Below are 21,999 nucleotides of genomic sequence, written 5' to 3' on the forward strand. Positions count from 1 at the left end.
GACTCAATCCTCCGAGTCTTCTCTCGAAAATTAGTTTTTTCTTTTGAGTGAACATGTTACCATTAATTAGGTGTACAAAATAGGAAGAAATATGTCATTTTAATGATGATTAACCTGGGCTTGTTAGGGGAATATCTGTAAATAAAAGAAAATCGGGTTAAGTACGGTTCCTTTGAATTCCACTAAGAATTTGTATCCTTTGACAGATACGTATTTCGACCTCAACTGTAAGGTCGTCTTCAGTGTCTTGTACTTGCCTCGACTCAAGTAAAGTCGAGTCAAGTACAAGACACTGAAGACGACCCTACAGTTGAGGTCGAAATACGTATCTGTCAAAGGATGCAAATTCTTAGTGGAATTCAAAGGAACCGTACTTAACCCGATTTTCTTTTATTTATGTCATTTTAACCTAAAACATTGGTCGCCTAATTATCTCAAGTATTTACCGCTATTGAAGTTTTAGTGCAGATGTCTAACCTAAGTTAAATTTGTGTACATGTAACTTTTACAATAACCTTTGTCAGTTTTTCCTTTCTTCAAGTTCAACCTACTGTACTGTAATATGCCTTTCAAACTTCCCATTTCATAAACATACACACAAATGCGTTTAACGTTGATCTATCACATGCAGCAGCACATTTTAATAAACTTTCCACAATTCATACACCGACAACTAGTGCATGCCATAGGTAGCCAGCCATTCTTTGGATAATCCATTTCCACACAAACAACGAACAGTAGTAGCTCCAGCCAGCCCAAGTTATGCAGAAATTCCAACAAAAGTCGAAGTGCAAGAAATGAAACTTTCTCGTTCCTTGGTAAGTCGTTTTCTCCGTTTCTGCTCCTCCCGGTCGCGTCACAAACGTCCCTGCTAGCCTTCATCTCAATGTTCTTACGCAAGGAAGATGGGAAGGGGGATGAAAAATGACTTTCAATAGCATACCATCAGCTACGTTCCTACCTTAAGAGTTGGCACTGATGGCGAGTACTTTTGCGTGAGATTTCCATGCACCTCCACAACAACTGTGAAGAACGTGAATAGCTACGTGCAGTAAAACGGGGTAATTTTGATAGCCGAAGAAGAAAATCATGTTTTTATTCTATTATAGCAATTTTATAGTTAAACTAATTATAGAATTTTTGAATTATTTAGTAAGATTTTTAATTAAAATGTTCAAAACGACCAATTTAGCTCCGTTTTACTGTAACTACTTATGACTATGCGACTTTACAACGACTTTACATACAGCTTCTGACTTGTGTGCATGTGCAGTGTGCACGTGCACACCACGTTGATGCTGCCACTGCCACTGCTGTTGCTCTCGTAAGCCCAGTCAGTGACGATGGAGAGCTTCGTACACCGGTACACTGTTCACGTAGACATAAAAGAAATTAGTGGGCTAAAGGTACTTAGCGCTGAATAAATTTGCTTTTACTTACACGGTTTTCCGTGCGTTTTCCAGCAGAGTGAGTGGTCGAGTGGAAAACGAGCTTTGGAGTGTGCCCGTGGTACGTTGTGCAGTGCACGTCATTTCGGGTTCATTGAGCCTGAGAGCACTTGGCAAGAATCACTGCCGGCAGGTTCTTTCCAAATGGGTTTCCAGCGAATATCTACCTTCTTTTGTACAAAGAGTCTGAATTAATGACTGGGTGTTCGTTATGTAAAAGTAAGTCAGCCGGTCATCTCATTTGGCAAACGCCATATTCTGAGTGCGCCATATGAAATCGACATATTTTTCGCTATTTATATTTTACTGCAATAAGCTCTGCATCAACGGCACATTTGGCTTATTTTTTTAGAGCAAACATGCAATGCATTCAATCCTTATGCTTCTGTTGGGTGACTTTCGGAGCTCTTAAGAGAATCGCACGTTTGATGTTTGGTGCTGTATTCTTTAAGCTGGGGGAGATATTTATTAATAATTTCGCTCAGACATACTAGTTTCATTTCAACTTACAAACCAGTCTCCTCAGTAATATCTTTCCCAACAATGTTCTAACTTTCCTCAACTGAAGTGAAGGAATATCTACCAAGTAGTAAAATTAATTTTCTTAGTTTAGGTAGATCGGTAGATTTAGGTAAGAAACTTACAGCCTACGAATCGAATTCACTCGCGAGCCTAGACCTTTACACTCGCCTTTACACGGATGGTTTTAATTCTGTTACGATAACCTGTTTGGAGCTAAATCTTAGTAATTTGGGTTCCCACCTACTACACTATATTGCACATCATACCTCGGAGCAAGAAGCTAATAATTTTAGATAATAACTGGTGTACAAATTCAAATAAACTTTGCAAATTCAATAGTAATTATAAATCAACCAATTTCATCCTACACAACTGTAACATTGATGACTTGCAATATTGCATATCTATCTCCTCATTCTGACGTTCGATACGCGAACCTGACTTTCAGTACGCATCGATTGACGTCAGTCGGTTGGTGTGCGCAGAGTTCGATCGGGGGGTATCTTGGGTCGATTCAATATTCAAATTATCAGTGCTGCCAGCGTTGGCAACATCCCCCGACCCGTAACACGCCTGTGACTCCACTGCTGACGTTGTGTTACCATCGCCTTGCACCTGGAGCACTGCCAACTTCGTCACTGGTCGCCGAAAAACCCCTCCAGCGGTCTGAACCATGGCTTGACGAATGCGTCCATCGCTTCCCGGAATCACCGCCGTAACTCGACCTCTCATCCATCCATTACGTAGACCTTCATCAACAATAAGAACAAGGTCGTTCACCTTGAGGCTATCCGTTTCGCTAATCCATTTACTTCTGATTGCAATCGTTGGAAGGTATTCTTTAATCCAGCGTCGCCAAAAATGATCAACTAGCTGCCTCGCCATCTTCCAGTTCGTTCGGGTAATCTTCAGTGGCTCCGCCAGAATCGTAGGAGGTTGCGCGACTCCACTGGAGCTCAGTAAGATGAAATGGTTCGGTGTCAGGGCCTCCTGGTTGACGCTCTCCAGGGGAATGGAGGTTAACGGCCTGGAGTTAACTACCCAGTAAACCACGTATCGTAAAACGGTATTCATTTAAAATCGTATGTTATTCTGTTAGAAATCGAAATCGCAGAAAAAGATAAGTGTTGCAGCAATAATATCGAAAACAATTGTATAGAAATCAGTATGGCGATGTATTTACGACGGGCAGTATTATAAACAGCACAAGCCGTAAATAGAGCAAATCAAAATCGTTACTAGTCAATAAAAATTCTATATCATATATCCAGTCAGGCAAGCTTTGAGCGCAATCGTATTGACTTCAATGAAATTGTCACTCAACAAACCAAGACGATAGTGAACATAAATCGTTATTGCGATTCGGCCGGAAGTTTGTAGTTTTTCAAAACAGGACTGGAAAAGTACTTACATGACAAAATGTTTTATTTCGGAACCCCTGCAGTACATGCACGCAAGGAACAGACCAGCAGTCATCGCAATTAGCATAGCATAATCCCGCTCCCCCACATCACTTCCACCGGTACGGTACTATAGTAGGTATACCCACAATTTGGCACTAATTGCACTCACCGCACCGTGCCGCCGTTCCTGAATCCGTTTTTACCCAAATTTTCATAACACCAAAAAATCAGAATTGTGCACTCACTGATTGCAATTATAACACAGGTATTAGCCGAAAATCTAAATTGGGGGCTGATATTCACTTGATCCTTGGCAATGTTTGGGTGCTATATCGTTTCTCCAGCTGTTCAGTATTTGGATGCACGCAACTTTGTTGTTTTCTCTGCTGCCGATGACCGACCCACAAAATCTTCTGGGTGTTAAAAGCAGCTTTCCACTTCCAAAAACGAAAATAATTCGCGCGAAACATTATTTTTTCCGCGACGACGACGACGGACGACGACGACGGACGACGACGGCTGGACCGCGACGGTGTAGTTATAATGTAAACAAGACAAGCAGCATAAAGCACAATCTAAAATCGTTAAAAGCTGTATATCTGACAGATCTAAATATTACACATCCGATCTGAAAAGCACGAAATGAAGTCGCAAAGACTTAGAGAAAATTGCGACCGAGTCTCTGTATCAGCACCATTGGTAATAAAACAAGGCATTTGATACGGGCAACCTTTGAGTTTAAGTTGGCCAAATTTCAATAACTTTTTAAGGAAGATGAGTTGGTACCGAGGTACGGTATTCGATTCTGGATCCCGAGGTTCTGTGTTCAAAGCTTGGATGATGACATTCCAACTTTTTTTTTACTTTTCATCGGCAATATGGGGCATCGTATTACTTATCATTGAAAGTCGTTTTTATTTTTCCAACGATATTTTGGGACATCATATTACTGTTCAAAGGAAGTCGAGAAAAGTCGTCAGAAGTATATATATGGCCTCCACTTTGGTACGTATATAGCCGTTTCGTGCACTTTATACGAGTATGTTGGTTCTTATATGGATATGTATAACACAAACTATACAGACCAAAATGTTTACTGGGTATAGACTCAGCTTCAACGATGACCGTCAACAGTGTCTCATCGTCCGGGTTCCTATCCGTGCACAGTGAACCGAGTGCTATCTTGACTGACCTCACGAGTCGCTCCCAAGAACCACCAAAGTGTGGAGCGGATGGAGGGTTGAAGGTCCATCTTGTGTTAGAGTTGGTAAAGGTTTCCGCCAGTTGTTGATCGATGGCTCCGATCTGATCACGCAGCTCTCGACTGGCTCCCTGAAAATTTGTGCCGTTGTCTGAACGAATCTCGAGGGGCGACCCACGGCGAGCCACAAACCGGCGGACTGCCATCTTGCACGATTCCGTTGAAAGGGAATGCACGACCTCCAGGTGTACGGCTCTCACGGTAAGGCATGTAAACAAGGCCACCCATCGTTTGACGCAGCTGCGTCCGACGCGGACCTGAATAGGTCCGAAGTAATCCAGCCCAACATAAGAGAACGGACGTGCCATGGCCGCTAGGCGTGACTCTGGAAGGGGAGCCATCCTTGGTTGTACAGGAGCTGCTTTGGTGATCTTGCATGCCTGGCACTCCTTAATAACTTGTCGTATTACAGTGCGAAGATTGGAAACGTGGAATCGCTGTCGAGCTTCATTGAGTACTGTCTCGTGGTTAGCGTGTAGATACCGACGGTGATGCCAGTCGACGATTAGCTTGGTGAGATGATGATGACGAGGCAGGATTATCGGGAATTTGAAGTCGTACGTAACGTACGGAACTGCACCAATACGACTGTCCACCCGCATCACGCCGTGCTCATCCAAGAACGGTGACAGTTTGTAGACCGGGCTAGTCCTCTCGATGCGCTTCTTCGCGTTCCCGTCTTCTTGTTTCAGTACGAAGACTTCGTCCGGATATGCGGATGCCTGCGCTAAGCGCCACAAGTCGTTCTCTGCATTCCGCAGCTCCTCCTGCCTCAAGTACCCCGTGATCAGCTCCTGCTTCTTGCTTTTGCGATAACAGTTGACGATATAGCGATGGACGTATGCCACCGCTCTTAACAAACGCTCCCACTTAGAAAACTTGCCGATCTGGTAGACATCTTCGACAAGGTTTTCCCGGTGCACCATGCAGGGCCGCAATTCTTCATCCGTCTCCCAAGACTGCGTCGACCTTTGCTCCGGCCATTCTGTTTCCGGCCTATGTAGAAAGTCTGGTCCACGGAACCAGCGAGATGTTACGTCCACGCTGGGGCCTCTACCCCACTTGGTAGCGTCGTCAGCCGGATTATGTTGTGTGGGAACGTATCTCCATTCAGTGGCTTCCGTCTTATTTAGAATTTCTCCCACACGGAACGCCACGAATTGTCGGTAGCGACGATGTTGCGATTGGACCCATGCCAAAGTAGTTTTTGAGTCTGTCCACATTACACGGCGAGCGATCGAGAAAGTATGGTACTCCTTCACCGCCTTAGCTAGCCTCGCTCCCAGCAGAGCGCCCATCAACTCCAGACGTGGTACCGATAATGATTTCAATGGTGCTACTTTCGCCTTGGCCATCACCAGCGTAACGTGCACCCTTCCCATTATAGTGGCTCGAAAGTAGGCTGCACAGGCGAACGCTTCCTCACTGGCATCCGTGAAAACATGAAGCTCTACAGGACCGACCTCTGCAGCAGTGAAACCAGGAAAGTATGATCTGTGGAGCCTCATCTGATCGACCTCCTCGAAAAGTTTTATCCACCGGAGCCAGCGCAAACGGATAGCTTCAGCGACCTCGTCGTCCCACTGGGTTTGATTGCGCCAGGTGTCCTGGATGATCATCCGTCCCTGGATCGTGATGTGTGACAGGATACCCTGTGAGTCAAACAAGCTCATCACACAACGCAGGATGTTCCGTTTCGTTGGAGCAATATCGTGCAGTTGCTGGTTGCGGGCAAAGGCAATGATGTCTTCTTTCGGCAACCATAAGAGGCCCAAAACTCGTTCGGCTCCGCTTTCTGAATCGATGCTGATAGCCTTTGGTTGTCCTGCACTGGGTTCCCCGACCCGTTTTAGAAGAGCGTCCGAATTAGAGTGCCAGTTCCGGATGCAGAAACCTCCACGAGCATGCACTTCCGTCACTTCCAGCGCGACCTTGATCGCCTCCTTTTCAGTGTCGAAACTGTCGAGGTAATCATCGACATAGTGCTTCTTCTTAATTGCCTCCGCTGCCTCCGGAAATTCTTCTTCATTTTCCTCTGCGTTACGGTTTTTGATGAACTGGGCCTGGCAAGGAGAGCATGTGGCTCCAAAGGTACCGACGTCCATCACAAACATCCTGACCGGTTGCGAAGGATGCTCTCTGTAGAGGAACCGTTGACTGTGCGCATCTTCCTGGCGTATTCTGAATTGGTGAAACATCTGTTTCAGGTCCCCACAAACAGCTACCGGCCGTTCTCGAAATTTGCACAGCACCGAAGCAAGAGGGGTCAGCAGATCTGGTCCCTTGAGGAGCATGGAGTTGAAAGAATTGACGTCAGTCGGTTGGTGTGCGCAGAGTTCGATCGGGGGGTATCTTGGGTCGATTCAATATTCAAATTATCAGTGCTGCCAGCGTTGGCAACAGCTTCTTTTTCTTCTTCGCGTAATGTTCTAGCTGAGACAAAGCCTGCTTCTCAGTTATGAGCACTTTCACAGTTATCAACTGAGAGTTTCCTCTGCCAATGATCATTTTGTATGTATATATCGTGTGACAGTCAGGAAGATACTCTATGCCCAAGGAAGTTAAGGAAGTTTTCTTGACGAAAAGTTCCTGGACCGATCGGAAATCGAACACGTTATCCTCAGCATGGGTATGCTGAATACCCACGACTATACAGCTGTGGTTATATAAGCACTCAACTATTGAGTATTAGCAATGTTACCTGTTTAAGCTGTATCTTTTTGTTGAACACTACATACGCAAACCTCTTCAATTTAGCTGAAGGTCAACAGTGTCCAGACTACACTACCAGACTATGTTAGAAGCTTCTTCCAGGTTGTCGGCACACTATTCTACAGCAAGATGTCAAAATAGCCATCATTCTATTTACATACATTTACAGGGTGCGGCAGAAAAAAATGCGAAAAGTTCAAGACACTATCACACGGTAAATATGGAATATGTATGACTATTTTTTTCAAGACAGTGTATCACGTATCAGTCAATATCTATATTCTAGCACTACAAAATAAAAATGAACATATTTGATTTTTAACATGTGATAATGCAAGCCTTAAAAGTGGGTATCGATAAACTGCGCGCCCAGTGGTCATAAGAGAAAATGGCTAAAGTAATAAAATAACAGCTTCAATTCGATGAACAAACAGGCAATACTAATCCAGAGCCATGTAGTTTCACATACCAGATGAAATGAGCATTGATATTGTAGAGAAAATAAAAATATTTGTTTCGTCACACATGAAATTTACGCAGGTCGCGTACAACTTAGTGATTCAAAAATTCTGATTGTCTTCAGCTTCAGGCACCGGCTTGTAAAGACTTCTTTTACAAGCTTTTTAACTTTTCAGAAAATTAGCCTGTTAATTTGTGAATTTGAAGAAGTTTTTGACTATCGTTCTGCTAACTATGAAAGTTTGAGGAAAAAACTTAGTGATATTGATTGGCAAACACTATTGAGAAATGAAGACAATATCGATGTTGCAGTTGACATATTCTACGAGAAAATGTTTGAGATAATACAGACTGAAGTACCATTAAAAAAGAAAAGACGTCATGGCAACTCAAAACATCCTGTATGGTTCAATAAAGAAATAAAAAATTTAAAAAATCGTAAGCAGAAAGCTCACAAAATTTATAAGAAAAATAGCAACAATGAAAATTTATCAAACTATTTAAATATTTGCGATCAATTAAATCTGGCCATTAATTTTGCGTTCGAAGAATACAATACAAAAACGGAGCTCGAAATAAAGTCATGCCCAAAAAATTTTTATCATCTCGTGAATAGCAAACTAAAATCAGACAACTTTCCTTCGGAAATGCAACTTGACGAAAAAACAGGTGACAACGCAGAAAATATCTGCAAACTTTTTGCAACTTTTCTCCAAGAAGTTTATACCACTTTTTCGGAAGAAGATCGAGAGCGTGAATACTTTTCATTCATTCCAGAATATTCAAGAGACATTCGCGTTGATCAAGTTAAAGTACATGAAGTTACAGACGCTCTCAACAATTTAGATGCCTCTAAAGGACCTGGACCTGACGGGATCCCACCTTTATTTTTGAAGTCTTTATCAATGGAATTGACGGCGCCATTATTTTGGCTTTTCAACACTTCACTAAAAACAGGTAATTTTTCATCAACATGGAAAAAGTCTTTCTTAATACCCATATTCAAAAGCGGTAAGAAATCTGACGTGCGTAACTACCGAGGTATCGCTATTATTTCTTGCATTCCCAAATTGTTCGAAGCAATAATTAATGGAAATTTATTTCAGCAAATCAAAAACAGGATAACTCATAATCAACATGGCTTCTTCAAAGGGCGTTCTACCAGTACAAATCTGGTGGAATTCATTAACTACTCATTGAATGCCATGGATAATGGGAACTACGTAGAGGCTATCTATACAGATTTCAGTAAAGCTTTTGACCGTATCGATATACCCATGCTACTCTTTAAATTGGAAAAAATGGGGTTCGAACCAGGTCTTCTTAAATGGGTTGAATCATACCTCATAAATCGTCAACAAATAGTTAAATTCAAAAGTGCTAAATCAAGTCCAATACATGTAACTTCAGGAGTTCCTCTAGATCTCATTTAGGCCCACTTTTATTTATCTTGTATGTCAATGATGTTTCTTTTATACTTAGTAAGACTAATATTCTCATATATGCTGACGACATGAAACTGTACTTCGAAATAAGAAACAATGAAGATTTTAGGTTATTCCAAACTGAAATAAATGTATTTTACACATGGTGTCAGAAAAGCCTATTGAAACTTAATGTAAAAACCCAGATTAATCCACCTAGTGGTGATAGTGCCTTTCTCGTCGAATAAGTAATCAGTATTTTTCCGTTGACGTTAGCCAAAGTGTTCCTGAATCCTGAGGATACTCTAGAACAGAACAAATCCCTTTCTCTTTCTTTTGTCACAGTTCTCGTTGTCTCGCCAAAAATACATGTATTTGATGAAAAAATACCCATTCAATTAAGCAAAATCTAGTTAAGCGATTTGTTGAGAAATTTTATGGAGGATTCTTTTTCACCTTAAAATTTAAAAATTTCTTGATTCATTTCTTTGTGCCCTTCCTCAAAATGTTGAATTCCGGCTTAAATTTTCCAAGAGGGGGAGGGGTTAACATAGGAGAAAATCGAAATTTGTGTCAGCCGTATTCAGAAAAGCAAGAGTTTCATCAAAGCCATAATCAAATTTGGAAACTTATTATACTCTCAGTTGACTGCTTGACCGCCTTCACTAGCACTGGATGCCAATCATTATCAAGACAATTCGATATTTTTTTCTGCACACTTCAGTCTATATTTTATTATCGTTGAATATAAGATTCTTATAAAATTTGTCGAAAAAAAGGCAAACACGTGAATGAAACCCATTCCATTTAACCAACCAGTTGCATCAAAATTGGGCGCAGCAATTTTAAACGCAAAAGGGGATTGATGCGATAAAATTTAAGTTTTCACTTTCGTAATTTCAGCGAAGCAATCAGGATTGCCGATAATCTTAGGTGTGGTCAGAGACTATTTTCTTGCTGACCGTTTATCTCCGGGACACCTGGAGCCGGTTCCGGAACACAACCGGTGTTACGCAAAGATGCGTAGCCTTAAATTTGAACCCAACATTATTGAAAATATGAACACCCCTTTAAATCATATCAGTGAAGACATTTAGTAGCTAGCGAGAAGGTACCTTTAGTAAATGAGCAAATCGTGCTCCCTAATTTTATCAACGAATTTGTAAGTTAATTATTGTATATTTGTACTTATAATTTGATAAATATGAGTTTGCAGCTATGTAGCTGATCATGATAAATACCTGTCTAATTTCTGCTGAAAGAGTCGGTGGTATCGAGCACCTCCCGCAACAACCGGTTCAGATATCTTATTATCTGGATTTATTGGCAATTATCGTTGACAAATAACGGAAGCAGCTTGTTTGGCTTGACGCTTTTCGACCTGCTATTCTTCGGTCTGCATCAGATGCCTTCAGCTGGATTCACCACTTCGACTCCGTCAGTATAAGCGGTTCAGATATGATCTGAAACTATTTTCCTGCTAAAAGCCCAGTTTCATGTTCGAAAGGAATCGCTCAAGAAATTTCTTGACCGATTCCTGGCAGAAACTTTCTATAATGACTGCCATTGGAACTGTCATTTCTTCTCAACCGCGTACTGCAATCGAAGAAAAACGATTTCTTGAGTGATTCAGGCAAGGAATTTCCCATGCATTAAGATAGGGTGAGAAACTCCTTCCGAACTGCAAACAGTTCTTCACCGTTCATCTGGTTATTGAAAAAGCCGCTATTTGATGTGTCATATGCATGAGTTTGGTTTAGTTATTTAATTGATCACTTCCGGCGGGACACCTGGAACCGGTTCTGGAACACTAACGTTTCAGATATTATCCGAAACTATTTTCCTGCTTACCCTTCATCTGGTTATCGAAAAAGCCGCTATTTGATGTGTCACATGCATGGGTTTGGTTCACTTTCTTAATGTGCCACTTCCGGCGGGACCCCTGGAACCGGTTCTGGAACACAATCGGTTCAGATATGGTCTGAAACTATTTTCCTGCTAAACCTTCACCTGATTATCTGAAAACTCGCTATTTGATGTGCCGCATGCCTGGGTTTGGTTCAGTTTTTTAATTGGCCACTTCCGGTGGGACACTTGGGCCCGATTCCGGAACACAACCGGTTCAGATATAGTCTGGAACTATTTTCCCACTTACCGTTCATCTGGTTATCGAAAAAGCAGCTCTTAGATGTGCCACATGCCTGGGTTTGGTTCACTTTTTTAATTGGCCACTTCCAGCGGCACACGCGGAACCGGTTCCGGAATACTACCGGTTCAGATATGGTCTGAAACTATTTTGCTGCATACCTTTTATCTGTTTATCGAAAAAGCCGCTATTTGATGTGTCGCATGTATGTGTTTAGTTTACTTTTATATTTGGCCACTTCCGGAGGGGCACCAGGAACCGGTTCCGGTACATTACCGGTTCAGATAAAGTCTGAAACTATTTTGCTGCTTACCGTTCATCAGGTTATCGAAAATGCCGCGGTTTGATGGGTCGCATGCATGGGTTTGTAACATTTTCATATCTGGCCCCTTCCTGGGGTACCGGTCCGGAGCACCTAAATGGCCATAATTCCGGAACGGCTGGACCGATCCGAACCATTTTCAATAGGAAACAATGGGACCAGATTCCGCGTCGAATGAACCGTCGGTCATTAAAATCGGTTGAGGTTTACTGCCAAAAAGTGATGTGAGTTTTTTTTGTACACATACACACATACACACACACACACACATACACACACACAGACATCACCTCAATTCGTCGAGCTGAGTCGATTGGTATATAAGACTTGACCCCTCCGGAGGCTCTATCAAATTTTCATTTTTGGAGTGAACATATAGCCTTTCGGTACACCTTGGTGTACGAGAAAGGCAAAAAATGTAACTCCATTTCCATTAGCAGGAAGTCAAACACGCCAAACACAACAGTTTTGTTGAGAAGTCAACCAGTACAAAAATGTGAAAGAATAAGAGACCTTGGTGTACTAGTAGATTCTAAAGTGACATTTATAGATCATTATAATACAATCATTAACAAGGCTAATAAGATGCTTGGGTTCATAAAACGTTTTAGTTACAATTTCCACGACCCATACACAATAAAAACATTATATATTTCCTATGTTCGTTCAATACTAGAATATTGTTGTATAGTATGGTCGCCATTTTCAGATAATCACGTCAGCCGAATAGAATCTGTTCAAAAACAGTTTTTATTATTCGCTCTTCGCAAACTAGGTTGGAGATGTGGGCAGCCTCTGCCACCTTATGAAGTGCACGGTGCAAGCTGTTGGATATCCAAACATTAAAAGAACGTCGAAAATTCGCCATGATTTCATTTATAAATGACGTCGTATCCAACCGAGTTCATTCACAGGAAATTTTATCAAAATTGAATTTTTATGCACCTACTCGTCAATTACGGAATCGCAGCATTTTTTCTACTAATCACTATCGTACTAATTATGCCATGTTTGGACCTATAAATCAAATGATGAGGTTATACAATGAACAATGTGAGTCCATTGACTTCGGTATGTCGAAAGCTAAGCTTAAGAGACAATTGAATGTAATTCGTTACTAAAAAAATAATGTTAGGTCAAGAAAACATAGGTGTAACAAATGATCTACATATGATTAACGACGAATAAATTAATAAATAAAAGATCATGGAACGTTGAAACATAAATTGATTAACGTCAAATGGACAAAAATGAGGCTTGATGTTGAAAAACACTTTGGCATTTTTTTCCTGCCGCATAATGTAGTTGCACAATTCCACAATTAGTATAACACATAATTCAAGCCTAACTTTACCAAACACCGTATCTAACAAAATCCACGAACGGAGAAAATCGAAGGGGAAGTTCGCTGTTCCCATCGCAACTCATACATTGAGCATTTCAGAAACGTGAAATTTAAAGATAAATGCCTCAATTTTTGTAATAGACGGTAAATGTTTAATTGTTAAATATCAAACGTAAATTGTTAGTGTTAATGTAATGTATGTTATGAAACTCTGAAGTGTATCGAATGTAGTAATTTAAAAGGTTTACCTTACACTACTGGAAATAAATGCTAAATAAATAAATAAATAAATAATAAAATAAAAATCCGGGTATTTTTTAACAAATTATCTCCAAAGGTGAGTGATACAAGTAGTCCTTAGCGAAATTCAGCGCCTCATGTGAAAATATATTTTTTGTTTACATATGTTACATACGGTGTTTGGTAAAGTTAAGCTTGAATTAACAATAGTACGCCACAATACTCGATTCCTGTCTGCCACTCTACAGCCTCGATTACGACCTACGCTCGCCAGATCACGGTCTACCTGGTTTACCCACCGTGCACTCTGCGCTCCACACCTTTTTGTGCCAACCGGATCATTATTGAAAACCAAAACCAATATGGCTATTGTCCGGCATTCTTACAACATGCGCTGCCACCGTATCCATCTAACTTCGACCACCTTTTGGATGCTGTAGAGTGCAGCGAGCTCGTGATTCATCTTTCTCCGTAGCACACCGCTCTCCTGCACACCGCCGAAGATCGTACTTAGCACGCGTCGGTCAAAACTTCTTAGTGCTTGCAAGATTTCATCAAACAGTACAGAACTACTGGTCTTATTGGAGTTTTGTAGCGGCATTTAGTGCGGGGGTGAATCTTTTTAGACCGCAGTTTCTACTGGAGCCTGTAACAGGCACGACTTCCAATGATAATGCGCCTTCGAAGTTCACGTCTCTCATTATTGACAGCCGTCAGTGAAAAATGACGAATTCGCGCGTTAAAAACATGCTAACTTATGACTTGTTTAGAGAAAAGAGTGTATTTCAGTTTGATTTCATGAATCCCACTAGCAATTGCACTCTAGCACTTCCTTCAGAGACTCCTCCGTAAATTCCTTCTGGTTCTTCTTCAGAGATTCCTCTAGCAGTTCTTCTTGGGGTTCTCCTGTATATGCCCAAGGTTCCACTTCCAGATGGTTAAATGCCTGCAATATCGATTCCATCAGCGTTGATAGTAGAGCTGTTGCGTTGAGTTCTAACCTCAACAGGGATACTTGTTTGATTGGAACCACCCTGGTCTTGGCGGCCAGAAGATTCACAATTATATCCCCTGAAACATTTCGCCCTCTAGCATACACCACCGCTGCGTACGCCAGTTTAGATGCATCCGAAAAACCATGCAACTCGGTTTTGTCGTTGTAGTTGAGCACAAATCAAGGAAGGTGTATCTGTTCCACTTGCCGAAGGACTTCCTTGACCACAATCCACGCTAATTCGACTGTCGGAGATAGTGGATCATCCCACGAAAGTTCGCTGAGCCAAAGCTGCTGGGATGTAACATGTGCCTTCACAGACACTGGCACCAGCCAGTCAAACGGATCAAACAATTGACAGGAGTCCGAAAGTTGCTGTCGCATGGTGTTCACGCTGTCCACATGGAGGTTGACCTTGAAAGAAAAGTATCTTCTTTGGGCAGCCACTGAACTCAAAAATCTCCACGGCTTACTGCTTCAGGTCCCTTGCTTTCTGCACATCCTCGACTTACATATCGGGTTCAATCCTCAAGGCTGCTTCCGGATACACTTCCTTGTACTCCCGGCCCGACTGCTTCATGACTTCAATCGCTAGGTACGGGGCGCACTTGGTCCCATACGCCAAAGTGCACAACCGGTAGTATTTAATTGGTTGTTCCTCCTCTTCACGGAACACGATTCTTTGGAAATCACGATTTGCTGGGTGTGCCACAATATGGCGATACATTTTTTTTGCGTCTGCCGAAAACGCTACCTGGTGCGCTCGGTTCCATTGATCGCAATCGCTTGATGGCCGGAGTGAGAAATTCACCTAGCGCTGGCTTCGAATCGTCGAATGGTAGTCCGTGTGAGAGTCGACCTGAAGAGCTAGGCGGCTGTTTGTTCAGAAGGAGTAAACTGTTGCTGCGCTTTCGGAACCTCCTTCTGCTCCCAAAACATTTGCAAGGTGCGGTTGATGTCCAGCTCTGTGTGCAGATTGACTTGCCAGTGTGCAACTTCGACAAGTTGGCCCAATCGTTCCCGTACGTTGCTGAGGATGGATGTTTGACTCTAGAAGGTCATCAGGGGCTCCCAACGTCAATCTAGCGGCCCTTTCATCAGCAAGCGGAATGGTGATACGGTATGTCCATGTTTCCAATCCCATTCCACTGATCTCAAAATGAGAAATTTTTTATGAATATAATTTTTGAATTCAAAGAATGTTAACATTAATCAAAGTTATAATCACTAGCATAGTCGCCCATTTTTAAAGGGAAGTCGTTCCAAAAACCTCCCAATTGAAAATTCAAATCGACCTTGAGGTCTATAATAAATCTTCAAATATGACTTCCTACAGATCGAATTAAAAAAAAGGGAAATAGCAGTGCAATAGAGGGAGCGACGGGTAACCCGTTCGTGAGAGGTGGATTGAAGAGTGAGGCCAAAGGCTGGGATATTTCCCAATCAGCAGTCAAAAACAGCATGAGGCAGTACAATGCCAGCAGAACAAAAAGGCGCAGGCCTCACATGGGCACTAAGAGCCGCATCAGAAATGGACTACCGTAAACTGGGGTCAAATTGATCTCCGCGCTGAAATTGATCAGTCGTTTTTCAAGTAGATAAAGCATTTTTTTAAATATTTTTCTTACAAATAGCATTAAGTATCAGATTCCAACAGTACGATACTTAACAGGAAACTATTAAAAAATGCTTTTTCTAACGGAAAACGTCTGATCAATTTCGACCCGAAGATCAATTTGACCCCGGTTTACGGTATCGATAATTATGATAGTAGTCGAGCAACTGGACGAGTTGATCGGTTACACTAGCGGACGCAATAACATCAGGAAAGACCTCAACCAAGGTCTGCTGTAGCTCTGCAAGTCGGTTACTCTGTTAAAGAAGAAGTACGGCAAGAAGCGGAGCGCGGTTGATACACACCAAGAGGAGAGATCTACCCAAAAGAACAGATTATTCCTTGCTATGAGCTCAACGGTGGCACACGTAACCATACAGTTCGTCGGAGCCATAAGAGAGAAAACATGCCATTCTCCGACTTGTGCTTCATGACCAAAATCTGTCGGAAAGGCGCACACCACTGGGGGCAAAAATAGCTCTGCAGAGGACGAAGTAGACGGTCAGCACGAATAGCCAAAATCCATGGATCACGACAGGGTGTAAGCGCTTCCGAGCCAGAGATTGAGAAGGAAGTTCGCCAGTTGAAAAACAACAAAGCTGCTGGAGCAGATCAATTACCAAGCGAGCTTCTAAAATACGGTGAAGAAGCACTGATGAGAGCACTACACTGGGTCTTTACCAAGATTTGGGAGGAGGAAGTATTACCGGAGGAATGGATGAAAGGTATCGTGTGTCCCATCTACAAAAAGGGCGATAAGTTGGATTGCGGGAACTACGTCGCGATCACACTACTGAGTGCTGCCTACAAGGTACTCTCCCAAATTTTATGCCGCCGTCTATCACCGATTGCAAGAGAGTTCGTGGGACAATATTAGGCTGGGTTCATGGGTGAACGCGCTACAACAACCCAGTGTTCGCCATCCGTCAGGCGTTGCAAAAATGCCGCGAATACAACGTGCCCACACATCACTTGTTCATCGATTTTAAATCGGCATATGCATGGGCATATGATACAATCGGTCGAGACTAGCTATGGAAGATTATGCACGAATATATGTAGATTCCCAGATAAACTGATACGATTGATCAAGGCTACGATGGACTGAGTGATGTGCGTAGTTCGAGTATCAGGGACACTCTTGAGTCCCTTCGAATCTCGCAGAGGGTTACGGCAAGGTGATGGTATTCGTGCTAGCTGTTTAATATTGCTTTAAAGGGGGCCACGAAGCCCACGAACAACTTGTCCAGGATAGCTGATTTACAGATTTGGTGGCAATTCTGAACCCACCAAAGAAGGAATTACCGGCATGTCTCAGAAGCAATCGTGAAATATGTTTGAAAATCAAAATCAATAGATGTCGGCTTCAGCCACCCCCTTCACACAATTCGAATCTATGAATAGGTTGAACGTAGCCTAAAAACCCTTCCAATGATATTATAGTACTTTATATGCTTTTCGCCAACAATGTTGCTAAACTCAATAAAATCGTGAACCGCTTTATAAAACACTACATTATTCTTGGCATCTTGCAACAACTTCGCTGAACATTTATGTTAGTTTTCATGCAGCTTTTCATTGCAAAACCAAATTGTATTATTGTTGCGCAGTGTTGCTAGTTTGTGTGGTATATCTTGAAAAAAATATCGATGTTTAGATGTTCATTGATATTGTAATGTATCTTCTCCATAAAATGAATTCTATTCATATGAATCGATCCGTGTTGTCAGCTGGAAGCAAAATTCAGAATAGTGAGCTAGGCGTCACGTAAGTCTCGGAGTGGGAGTTCGATTCCCACTTCAGTCAGTGAAATTTTTTGTCTAACGGAAAATTCTCCACAGGACCACAGGGTGTTTCTTGTGACATCCGTTGTCTCGTGTTTGTGCAACATCTAGTTGAAGACGGTGTTAATGGTTGTAAAGTCGTACAAAAGTGCGAGTTTGATTCATCAATATATGTTTCTGGAGCAGGTATATGAATGAGTACGCTAAAGATACCAATACAATTCGCCGTTGAAAGACATTGGTTTCTCTGTAAGAATAACTCTGCAGCAAATATGGAAAGCTAATAATCCACTCTATCATAAATCACCTCACTTGATGCTTCTTCCTTATTTTCAGCTTTGGTATTGCACCCGTCCATTATTCGAGTTTGGAACGGTATAATTATTCGAAACGGCTCATAATGAGCATAATTCGTTTGCAGGAATCCACACAATTCTCTTAATATCCTTGCACATCATAACACGCAGAAAAAGGCAAGTTGAATAAAGTACTTACCATCTTTAACACTTGTTGCCCGTTGAACCAGAACTGCCAAAAGCAGGCAGACCACCTGCACAGGAAACTCGATGAAATTCACCATCTTGGCACCTGCTCCCCGGCTCGGCATTCGTTGTCTTTGATAGGTCCAAATTTTTGTCCGACGATTCGAAATGGTTGTTCTTCGCTCGCAACTTTTGTTCTTTCGGTCGGGCAAGCACCGGAGCAGATGTTGCATTAGCGTTGACCCAACGACTCGTGTAGTACCGTCCTGCCGGTAAAAAATTCAGAACTTTCCGGCTTAGGGTACCGGTAGATTACCATAATCGACTTTGGTCGTATTCTGCTCCAGAGAAAAAAAGACTCAAACGCATCACCGAACCCCGAAGCTCAAACGTCACTTTCACTAGGTGTAATATTTAAAAAAAACTTTTTTCCCTGTTCACTCACACACAAATTTTCAATATTGTTCCATCTAGTCTAAGCGACTAAGCGTAAATTGTCCAGCTGAGAAAAATCACCCGTTCTTTCGCCTTTTGCACTTTTGATACGCTTTTTGTTTTCCAACAGGTGATTAAACTTTCACCCTCATTCTTGCTGCAACTTTCTACACAAATTTACGACTATTTCACCACTTGGGTAACTTTTCCCATTCGAGCACTCGTTTTTCTTGATTTTCTTGCACCACTTTTTCGCAGCATAGGGACGCAGCTTGATCCAACGCCAAGCCAAGGGTAAAGTGGATTATATTATTATAAATTATTCCAATAATACCATCACTTGCAATTTGGCGCTTGAATTTGTTCACCTCTCTCTCTTGTCTTGTGTATGCTAGCTGTTTCCTTCGCAATTTTCCCACCTCTGTCGAAGGGTCCTTCCACTTGGGGCCGATATCCTCCGCTCAGCGTCAGTGATGGCTGAAATGTCTCCACCTCCGGTTCTACCCGACGATGCCACCGACTTCGACTTTCAACGAGCGTCGTCATTTGCATCTCCCTCTCGAGGGAGTTCCGTGAGCACAGGTTCCGCGCGTAGCTCCGACGGGAAAGTTTCCCATAATACGTAACACCTGTAAATTGATAAACAAGAGTAAAAGAAGAATGAAAAAGTTGCTCCTAGGTGTTATTGCTTGCTCCTGAAAGGCAGACAAAAAAAATCACATTTCGCCCCAGTCAGTGTCCTAACCGGGGCAAATGATGGGATACAATTTGCAAGTCTCAGAAGCGAAGCCAATCGCAACTGAATATTTCGAGATAACTCCAAAGTTCGAAGGTGCTGGTGGGTAGTCCTCAGGACCCGTTGGGGAATTTCACGGCAAACGGTTCGAGTGCTGTTTCGGATTTCAGCAAGGGTTCTCGAAAATGCAAAGTGACACTGCGGACTGTGGTATGGAAATGTGAACGGGTTAAGGTTTCCTCATGATGGAATCAATATTTGTATCGGAAATCTGTTTGATAAGGTTAATTGGACAAGACATTTCTGATGAAATGAGATGTATGAGCATCTGCATTATCTCTTATGAAAATTGAGTTCTATATACTTCATGAAATCTAACACCTGTCATTGTATCTTTTCCAGCATCTACGACCGTATGGAGTTTAACTATAAACATGCGGGATTTTGCAAATGTTGAACTTGCGATAGAACAGTCAATCGTTTTTATCAATTCGCTAAGGTTTCCTCATAGATTTGTGCATCCTTCCTAGGTGACACCAGATCGCCAGATGTCGTAGAGAAGGACTTTGAAGTACCTATACAAAAAGGTGGGCGATGAGTCCGAGCGGGTCCAATATGGTCATTAAAACGCACAGCACGTCCCGTTTTTACGTTTTACGTCGTTCGCCTTTGAATAACTCCCCATCGTACCGTAGCGGTTTAAGCCGAACTTGTAAGTGAAGCCTGCCGTGATCCACACAACCATAGAACTTTCTCGGTGGGTAACATGATTGTATGTATCGACTTTCCATCTCATACATACATACCTTTATTTGATCAACATCATATTTAAGACAAGACATAATCAACATGCCCTGCCCATCGTATCCTTCCGGCTTTGGCGACCTTCTGCAGCGGGCTCGTAGTTCATCCATCTTCGCCAGACACCGTTCTCTTGCACACCGCCGAAGATCGTCCTTAGCACGCGCCTCTCGAAAACTCCGAGTGCTCGCAGGTCCTCCTCGAGCATAGTCCATGTCACGTGTCCGTAGAGGACCACCGGTCTTATTATGGTTGTTCTTACCACAAAAAACGGGTGATTTCCTACGTTGTGTCCTTTTTTTTAGCGTTTCCACCCACAGGACGACGTGGACGACTGGCAATTAGGTAGCAGCACACAGGTAAGTCACTTTTATTAATTTTCTTCCTTTTTACAGGTTCCACAGGACAAGATGACGGCGAGCACCACAGACACGGACGAAACCACGAAGAAGAGCTTCCTCAACAGGCCACAAAACTCAACCTATTACTTATTTCCTATGCACTTTATTTTCCACAGACAGTACAACAAATTTTTTTCGGAACATCTATCTTCTTTATTCTTTCTAGTTATACTTCTGCTCTTCAAGCGAACCCAAACAGTACTGACCTATCCCAATCACTTTCGCTTTGGTGCATTTGGTGCGCGGGTAAATCTTTTTAGGCCGCAGCTTCTTCTGGAGCCCGTAGTAGGACCGACTTCCGCTGATGATGCGCATTCGAATTTCACGACTCACGTTGTTGTCAGCCGTCAGTAAGGATCCAAAGTAGACAAATTCCTCCACTCTATCGTAACATTACTACACAGGCAGACTTCCCAGGAAAGCCGTTTTCGTCCATGATTCTCCATAGCTTTGTATGTTCGATACTGTCGTATGTCGCTATGAATTCGATGATCAGGTGATGCGTTGGGACCTGGTATTCACGGCATTTCTGGAGGCTTTACCGTACGGTTGAGATCTGGTCCGTTGTCGAAAAGCCGTCGATGATGCCGGCTTGATAATTTCACACGAACTCATTCGGTTTCGGTGACAGACGACGGAAGATGATCTGGGATAGCACTTTGTAGGCAGCATTCAAAATAGAGATCGCGCTGACATTCCAAATGGTCGCCTTTCTTGCGGATGGGGCAGATTACCCCATTCCTTCCTCTCCTCCGGTAGCTGTTTAGCTGTTCGGTTTCCCAGATCCTGACTATCAGCCGATGTAGACAGGAGGTCAACTTTTCTGGGATTTTTAGCTGATTAAGGGCATCCTTAACTTCCCTCAGCGTGGGAGTTGGTTCATTTCCGTCCTTCGCTACTCGTTTCCTCCGTTGCCGTGGTCTCCCGTGCCTACGCTCTCCACGCCATTCAGGTGCTGATCGAAGTGCTGCTTCCACCTTCAGATCACCTCACGTCCGTCCGTCAGGAGGCCTCCGTCCTTATCCCTGCACATTTCGGCTCGCGGAACGAAGCCGTTGCGGCATGTGTTGAGCTTCTGATAGAACTTCCGTATTTCTTTGGAATGTCACAATTCCGTTTGTTCGCACTCCGCTTTTTCCAGGTGGCGCTTTTTCTCCTGAAAATGGCGGGTCTGCTGTTTCCGCTTCTGTTTGTAACGTTCCACGTTGTGATTCTTCTGCATTCTTCTCCTCCAAAACCGTTCTGCATTCTTCGTCGAACAATTCGATCCGTAGATTCCATTCCTCGTACCCGATTGTGCTCTCAGCTGCGTCGTTCTCATCCGGTTCCTGTAGTTCTTGCACAATTTTCTAGAACTACTAATACGGTTGTGGATTTCAAGGCCAACCTGCGTATGAACATGATGAACTTTTTTGCTATATGAAGTGATTCTTCGTCCCTAATGACACTTATCAGCATGTCGGCAACAT

General features: G+C 42.7%; 1 protein-coding gene across 3 annotated transcripts in view; it reads right to left on the bottom strand.

Moving 5' to 3' along the window:
* LOC109423252 (hemicentin-2) overlaps positions 1–21,999 on the bottom strand; it is a 759,984-nt gene that overhangs the window by 620,978 nt on the left and 117,007 nt on the right. For all 3 annotated transcript variants that reach the window (XM_062846090.1, XM_062846089.1, XM_062846092.1), the window contains exon 2: positions 18,171–19,221. In XM_062846090.1, the coding sequence (XP_062702074.1) occupies positions 18,171–18,390 (220 nt within the window). In that variant the 5' untranslated portion in view covers positions 18,391–19,221. The remainder of the gene's footprint in view (positions 1–18,170; positions 19,222–21,999) is intronic.

The sequence above is a fragment of the Aedes albopictus genome, chromosome 1, assembly GCF_035046485.1.
Source record: "Aedes albopictus strain Foshan chromosome 1, AalbF5, whole genome shotgun sequence".
NCBI classification, from domain to species: Eukaryota; Metazoa; Arthropoda; class Insecta; order Diptera; family Culicidae; genus Aedes; species Aedes albopictus.